The following is an 8,818-nucleotide window of genomic DNA, read 5'->3' on the forward strand; positions in this document are numbered from 1 at the left end:
TTAGAGCCATAGAACAATCTATCACAAAACTTGAAGAGTCCTTGACTTCTCTGTCTGAAGTTGTATTACAAAACCGACGAGGACTAGAAATTGTCTTTCTGAAAGAGGGTGGTCTCTGTGCAGCCCTGAAAGAGCAATGTTGTTTTTATGCAGATCATTCAGGAGTAGTTAAAGATTCTATGACAAAACTAAAAAAAAGATTAAACAAGAAAAAAAAAAGAGAAAATCTCAGCAAAATTGGTTTGAAAATTGGTACAACCGATCCCCTTGGTTTAGCACCCTAATCTCCACCATCTTAGGACCCCTCATCCTGCTCACACTCATCCTGACTTTCGGGCCATGCATACTCAACCGCTTACTCACCCTTATTAAAAATAGATTAAACATAGTACATGCTATGGTTCTGACCCAACAATACCAGACCCTCAGGACTGAAAAAGAGGCTCAAGATTGAGCCTCTGACACAAAAAGAGGAGGGAATGAAACTAGTAGGCCTTACAAAACCTAAAAAGTTAGCACCAGGTGGCCCTAGATAGGGTCTCACCCTGCCTAGATAGGGTCCCACCCTGCCTCAATAGTGTTCCACCCTGATAGGGTCCCACCCTGCCAATTCCAGGGGTCTCACCCTGCCTCAAAGTTCCCGGAATTATCAACTCCAGGAAAAAACCTCATAAGGTCCTGCTCTAACCAATTAAACCAAGACCCCTTGCTCAGACTATAGCTAGACCCAATCATTTTACGCCTTAAGCTTTGTTTGAATTTCGCGCCATAAGCTGTGTTTGAACTTGTGTTAGCATATATAAACAGCCTGTAACAAGCAGTCGGGGTCCCAGGACCAACTTAGAGCTTGGGACCCTAGCGCGCTAGTAATAAATAACTCTCTGCTGTGAACTTCGTGTCGGTGATCCTTCGCGACGACCCCTGCCCAGGAGGGAATCGAGAGTTCGGTTCCAACAAGTTTTAGGGTCAAAATTTATTAGTTGAAATACTGTTTGAGTTAGAGAATCAAAAAAGTATTTATTTCTCAGACTACTTGGATGATTGTCTTTGTAGGCTAAAAAAAGCCACTCATTTAAAATCAAATTGACTACCAAACTAATTGGAACATTGTTCCTTAATAACTATTTCAAAACACATTTATATTAATGACATGTCTATGAATAGTAACTTTCACTCCTACTGGCAAAAACTATGGTTTAGTTAAACCAATACTCTATACTGCGTGTGTGTGTGTGTGTGTGTGTGTGTGTATTAATGTATACTTTTACACTCTTTAAAAAATATGTTGATGTTTGAATTTTGCTCTTGGGTAAATTTTAATAATGTGATATTGTTAAAAACAACTTGAAGAAAGTGCTTATATCTTCCTACTGGAATTGCTCTTAATTCTTCTAGATTTTTTTTTTAGCACTAACCATAAGAAGTGTGTTCTCGATGGCCATGATTGATGGGCTGCTCACACATTCCACATTTTTTCTGCTTCATGCATCATCATCAGCCATCTCCAACACTCCAGTCCTGAATCTGTCCTACTTTCTGTTACCTGATTTTTGCTGGTGATTCATGAGCCAGAATAGTAAAAGAAAAAAAAAAAAAACAAAAAAAAAACTCCACCTTGGCTTTTCACAATGTAGTATCCCCTAGAAACGCTGTGAGAAATCTAGTTTTGGTCATCAGACTCATGCAAATGTAATATTGATTGACAATGATGTATATAGATCTACATACATAACCTGCCTTATAAAAACCACAAAAATGTTCTATTAATGGCAGAATGCATACTGATTATAAACTACTTCAGAATGACGTGGAAACACTTACGTAAATGCATTTTGTTGGACTTCTAATTCTCTCTTGTCACTATTATTTTCAGCAGAAGCTACTTTGGAGTGTACACTGTTTCTAGTGCACTAAAAAGAAAAATTATTAATTTTCCAAGCCAATATGGTGACAAAGGCTTAAGGTTTCTCATTAACCCTTTCATAAAAAATTGTGAATGTCACACTAAATTTTCTATCATCATGATTTTAAAGATGAGGAGGTAGAAATCCTTAAAAAAAATTCTGAAGAATTAAAAATGAGCTTTAATCACTGTGAAAGAAACAGTAAGAAGTTAACCAGCAAAAGGCTCCACTGAACTATTTTTGTGATAACGTCTTTCAGATTCAGAAGCAACCAGGCCTTAAAGAGCCAAAGAAAGAAAGCCTAATGGCCCTAAAATCTCAAAAAAGGGTACTGCAAGTTCATGATATTGTCTCAGTGCTTCTATTACTAGACATCAAAGTTATTCCCACAGGTTTCAGGAACGTATAAATGCCAGTGAAGGAGCAAGCAGACTTCACAGAGTCTGAGCCGGAAACTTCATTCTGGGATTCACCTGTGAGTCAAAACTCTTTGCTAATGAATTATTCCAAAGAAAAGACACTGCTGAGAGATACTTTTCCCTATCAGACAAGACCTCCAGGTTCACTAGCAGGGTCAAAGTAACAGGAATGCTCTGGTCTAAAGGTGCTTTGCCTACCTTAATGGACTTCAGGCACTCACCTGGGTATACAGCTTGAACCCATAAAGAGATCACAATGGCATGATGAATAAGGTAGAGTGCTCTAGAGACCAGGTGAACAACCACTCCACAAGGCATCTAAATTGTGACCTACATGCAGACTGCAGCCCATTTACAAATGGGTCATCCTAGTCAATTCAGCGCTGCAGAAGGAGTGATGTCAATACAAAAATAAACAATCTACATTCTGAGTTCAAGCCCCATTGTATGCAGAGGTAATACGCGAAGTGGTTCTTTCTATTTTATATACGTTCAAACAACTTGGCTTTGTTAATGACATTTTAAGACTCTCTATCAACATCTATATATCAACTTCACTTTTTCCAAAAACTTAGTTTTTCTGTGCTTCAATGTCCCTTTTGCTTTCTGCATATGAAAATACATTCGCATCCACAATACTAAACCAGAAGAGTTAAAGTCAAGTGATGTTTACAGGATTTGCAAAGAAGAGAATTTCTGTGGAATGAACAATATATAAAGCAATATACTTGAACTGGGCTTGCATGGAAAAACACTTTTTTCCATTTTCTATACGCTGTTCAAAAAACTGATCTATTCATTAAAATGATGTAATAATTATATTAGTCATTTAACATTGCATAGATAAAACCATGTAAGTTCAATATCCATTAAAGTTAGAAGATTGACCACATTCAGCTTTGTAACTGGGGGATTTTGCATGTACATAAAAATGTTAAAAGGCATTCTGAATGAGTGAGAACATTCCAGTTGAAAATGGTAAGAATGTGCATTCAGAATCAAATGCATTCTTTTCCATACAATGACTAAAGAATACACTCACACAATTACAAGTTTAGCTACTGAAGCACCTCTTCCGGTTTGAGGACATCTTCCCAAATCTCACCACCTAAAAACCCCAAATTTGTTTCTTCTTCTGACTGGGGTAGTTAATATTTTCCAGAGAAACACCACTCACATGTGGTAAATAGAGGTAACTAAATTGCTAGAGGAACGCTTATGGTTTTGGAGCCCCTACATTTTGAAATACTTGATATTTTGAAGTTAATGTTTGGGCTTTGAAAAGTGGAAAGTCATATTTTTATAGTTCAAGAATGTCCTTCTCTGCCACCAAATTCACGCAAGAAACATAAAACTTATTTTCCTCTGTGTTCAATTTTAAGAATTTTGCCCATCGAATACTCATGCTTCAAGGAAACACACTCTCTCATCAAAATCTTTCTTACTAAACAAGCACCTCTGTCAGAAGTGTCTTAATTTCTTATCACAGAATTTTATCCACACAAGGAGCAATAAATAATTCATGTCACTGCTTCTTTGTTGTGTGTCCCTGAACTGCGCAGAGCTGGAAGGCTGACAGCTGTGTCAGGACAAGCACCAAAGCTCTGACATGACAAGTGACTAACAAGTTTCTTTCAGTTCATAGCGAAAGAAGACAATGGCCCAAAGTGCAGAAAGAAATCCTAAAACAAAATCAAACTGTGTCTTTCTTTTTAGCTAAGTGTTTGCTATGAGCTTATTTCCAGCCCACAAGCCCTGGTCATTTTATAGGACTGCCCAGCCCCCTTTATTCCTCACACTGGCTTGGCCATTTACTCCTGGCCACGGATCAATATGAGCAATTCTTGGAGAAATACGATGTCTCCATGACAACCAAGCCACAAATTCTCAGTGGAAGGCAGTGAGACCAGTAGTGAACTCTCCAGAGGTTTCTAGGCCTATAAGGCAAGATGTCTTAAAATGCAGGAATGGACAGAGGAAAAGGCCAGAGTAATTCATTCTTTATTACCAGTATAATGATGTCCGATGTATAGAACAGTACTCACTTTTTGAGTTAAGATTTTTTATCAGCACCTATATTTTCTAATTAATCTTTCTTGATAAATGCTTTTGTGTGTATCAATCAGATAGAGAATGTTATATTTGAATCTCACTCCCATTCCATTCATATTAAGCGATGACGGAAATTTATTCTACTTTTGAAATGATATAAAGCTGATCTATTCTTATCAAAAACAGTGGACAGTTAGGTAAAAACTTGACTCATAGATTTACCTGCCTGACAAAATGAGTAATGGAAAACTGTGTATTAAGACATTTTTAAAACCTAATCAAAATTCGGCAAAATTAGTCAAAACTAAAAGTAATGGATAAATAATTTTTATTATAGAAATTTAACACTACCATTTACCCTCTCCCTTTTAGAATGAGACTAATCTACATTTTTCTTTTAGCTATTATGGCAGGGGGTGGGGTTAACTTGCTCATTAAACATTTCTATCATTGCTAAAGATGCCATTTCTCAGTTCCATGGGATCTGAACGTAGAAGTGTGGTTGAGAACAGGCACACGGCAGCAGTCCATCTTTGGAGGAATCTTGGTGGAGTGAAGAGGACTGATATACAATGCCATCGCCACTGTGCCTATTGGGGTTCCGAGATGACTTAGGGGACCTGACATAGATTGCAGGCTGCACCTTTCAGTGAAAATTAAATCTCAGTAGCTCTCCTTGGGGAAGGATCAGGGGACTGTTTGCAGCTGCCCCCTGTCAACGAAGGCTACAAGATTTGGAAATCTCTTAACTAAGCTGACAGGCCACAGAGAGGATGAATCAAAAATATGATACATGGATCAGCACACAAAGATGTGAGAGGATAGAGGGTACACAGGAGCCAGATAAAACAGGAACCACAAATATTAAGTGGAGGAGATATTTAACTCTTTCATTCATGATCATAAGGTACCTTCTAGCACCTTATAACTTTATAATTATCCAGGAAAGTTCATTCAATTTTTACAAGGTTTTTTGCTTCTAATTAATTAGTTGTTAAGGCTAGGCATGCTTCAAAACGAAACAAAAATAGACACAGAAATCTATGTATAAGTGTTTCTAGCTGTAACCTTCTAGTACATTTCTCTCTTATTTCTATAAAGGGTATATACAAATATGTAACTTTGACAAAGAATAGCTTTTATTGCATGAGAGAAGGGTTACTATTTTCTAGACTTTATTTTTCCCTAAACATTTGACAGTATTCATTACCATTATGCTAAAATCCTCTCATCCCAGTTATAGTCCTGTTTGTTTCTAGGAAGGTAAATTAAACTGTAATTATGACAATTTCTCTTTTCATCCCCGTCTGTCTACTTCCTCTCCCCTCTTGTTAGATCCCATTATTTGAAATATTTAAAATGTTGCCATTTCTCTATAGTTTCCAATCTCTGGCTCTATTAACCATTTAGCCTAAAATTGATGATAATGAACTAATAGTGTCAGCTTCCCTTCTCAGTCATAAAGCCTTTGTACTTCCTCCAACTGAATTCTTGATAAAAGAGGAAAAGATAACAGCTCCACACTGTGACCCCGGAGGTGACCATTAATTTGACCGTGCAGCTGCTAAGAGAAAACAGCATTACAATGTCTTCTCCCCTCACCCCCTTCCAAGGACCCCAAAGCTGTGTCAAATTTATCATTTTATACTTGACTATTTTTAAATGGCTTTCACCTGGACTCTCAGACTCTTCCAAGACACATCTGTCAGGCATGTCCTCCACGTCTTGGAAGTTTGCCGAGTTTGAGTTGCTGTCATGCTTGACCGGACTGACTGGAGCTATTAAAAGAGAGAGAGAGAGAGAGAGACAGAGAGAGAGAGAAGACAGAGGATGAAAAAGTAGTAGCAAATACCATTAAAACATTTCCTTTCAGTTCCACAGATATTTCCAGGGACACACTATGTAAACACAAATAATAAATTGAAATAAAATGTATCCTCTAAGTATTTATTGGCAGACATGTAATTAGTTGAAAAATCTATAGATGTGACTTTATCTTAGAAGAAAAATAAGTTCACGGCATCAGCTTAAAAGCTACAAAGTAACAAAGTGATCTCTTCGAAGTAGAAATCGTATTTTTAATGCATAAATCTAAAACAATATAGTCAATTAACGGCAATAGAACACAGAGAGAAGAACATCAGGCTAGTCAATTAGGAAGACCAGCTCTGTACTGGTGGCAATGGTTCCTCTCACTGCACAAATCACAGCTAATGAACATTTTGTGCGCATTTTGGCTCTCTTTCATTAAATTAAAAACTATGGTACCAAACACCAGAAAAACTAGTAGTATAAAAAGTAAATTTTAAAACGCAGCATGAATATACACTGAAAATTGTAATAAGAAGGGCTATTGTTTCAAATGGTAGGTCTCCAGACAACCAAACTATCATGAGATATTGTAGGATTATCACCACAAACAGAAGCTAGTACAGAAGTCTAAAATTTCCTGTAAACCCATGGTATCCACTAATTCTGTTTGAGAAATAGACTCAAGTTTCCACATTTTTCCACAAGTTGTAATACTTGCTCTATGTCGTCTCCAGGAAGTAACATATTTCCATATTACATTTGTTCTAGAAAATAATTGTCAGAAAAAGTGGGCCTTGTCTTCATGAAGAAGCTCAGTGAAAAAACAAAGCAAAACAAGCCTGCAATAGCATAAATTAGGCCACAATTAAGCCAAACGTTCTAAATATATAGATACTGTTGAGTACAATGGAATTTTATTTATTGTAAGTTGCTGCAGTACACACCACCACTGATTTGATAACACATGCAACATATTTATAAGCTATAAATGCAATAAACAAAATATATATTTACAATCATACATAAGATATGTTTGTTGGCACAGGGGAGTGGGCCTGGACACTGTTTCTAAATCTCTGTTAGGAGACAAGAAAGCAAGGCAGAGGCTGAGACTGTGCTCCTTCACACATTTGGTACATGACACAACGGTGTTCCACCCCAGGTCCAGGCAGCATTAGTAGTGTTCAGACCTGGCACACTCCTCCACTTATTTTAATGGAGTGTGCATAGCACTAATGTTTGTAACCTGAAGACCACATAGACAAACTTTACAGAAGACTAGTAACACGATTCTGGTTTAAATTCTCCCTCTAGATTGTTTCACGAACTCTCTCAGTACACAGATATGACTTCTCTGTTCTATCAAAATCCCAGCGTAGTTACAATTCACTACTTCTCTAAAACTTTTTTTGGGGAATAAAATGTAAGAAAAGCACAAAATTGCTATTTTCAATAATAAATCTGATCTTTTCATTTTCATCCATACATTTCTGTGGACTTCATATGCAACAGTGTCTAAGCCATAGAAGGTGTTCTTGAAGGATCTGTGAAATGAATGAATGAACACATGAATGATGCAGAGGTACCATGCTAAATGTCCTCCTAATCCAAGAGGATACGTGCTTTCAATTATCTTTTCAATGGGTCTGTTCAATTTCTTGTTAGGCCAACTTGAGACCAAGGATGCATGTTTGCAAAATGGTGATGTGGGTTAGTTTGTGACACTGAAGGAGAGGATGTGTGACCTGTGTAATTATTGATGTAGCTGAATTTAATTTTCTTCAGTTTAGGTCATACTTACAGATTATTTTTGAATCAATAGATTTTTTTGTGAAATGTTTAAGTGTTATAGTTAAATGTATCAGTTTCATTCAGAATACCATTATGTTGGTCAAGATTTCCTGGCCAACTTTAATGATTTTTATCTCTGTATATCTTACTTGATAATTTTCTGAAATATTTACATTGGTATTTGTAAAAGGAAATAAATCACATAGCTAAATCTATTACTAAAAGCCAGTGAGGTAGCACCTCTATTGATTTGGGCAAATGCATTACACTTGCCATCCAACACACTATTCTTTCATAATTTAAAACATTTCTCCATTCATTCATTTATTCATTCCTTCAAAAATATTTATCAAGCACCAAATAAATATTCAGAAGATACTGTTTTAAATCAGGGACCTCACAGAGGAAGAGGACACGGTATTAGACAAAGTATATGTCTGCAACCATTCTTTGTGGCAATAAAGTGGTCCAAGAATGAACTGACATCCCAAACCTCTCAAAAAGGCCAGAAAGTTAGGTGTAGTTTTAGCTGCATGATCTTCATTAAACTCACACTAGTAAGTACCAGGCTACTACTTTGCTTCCACCTCTGATTTTGGAGGGTCTGGCTTATGTGGGGGAGGGGAAGTAAAGATGGTTATTCTTCAGATATTGTACTTGGTTACAGATTAGTTTCCAAATTTGAAATGATACAAGCTTTGTCATTTTACTGGGTAGTTCCTAGGGCAACAAATTAAATTTACTGTAGAAGAAATAGCTACATTCTGCCAGTTGGGAATAGCAGGCATTGGAGAGGTTAATTACTGCCATTCTACATTTTCTTTCTTTCTTTCTTTCTTT

At 36.8% G+C, this 8,818-nt stretch overlaps 1 protein-coding gene across 1 annotated transcript in view; it reads right to left on the bottom strand.

Moving 5' to 3' along the window:
- WDR72 (WD repeat domain 72) overlaps positions 1–8,818 on the bottom strand; it is a 207,349-nt gene that overhangs the window by 5,192 nt on the left and 193,339 nt on the right. Inside the window, exon 18 of the mRNA XM_011928644.1 lies at positions 6,049–6,153. Within this exon, the coding sequence (XP_011784034.1) occupies positions 6,049–6,153 (105 nt within the window). The remainder of the gene's footprint in view (positions 1–6,048; positions 6,154–8,818) is intronic.

The sequence above is a fragment of the Colobus angolensis genome, unplaced genomic scaffold, assembly GCF_000951035.1.
Source record: "Colobus angolensis palliatus isolate OR3802 unplaced genomic scaffold, Cang.pa_1.0 Scaffold78, whole genome shotgun sequence".
Lineage (NCBI taxonomy): Eukaryota > Metazoa > Chordata > Mammalia > Primates > Cercopithecidae > Colobus > Colobus angolensis.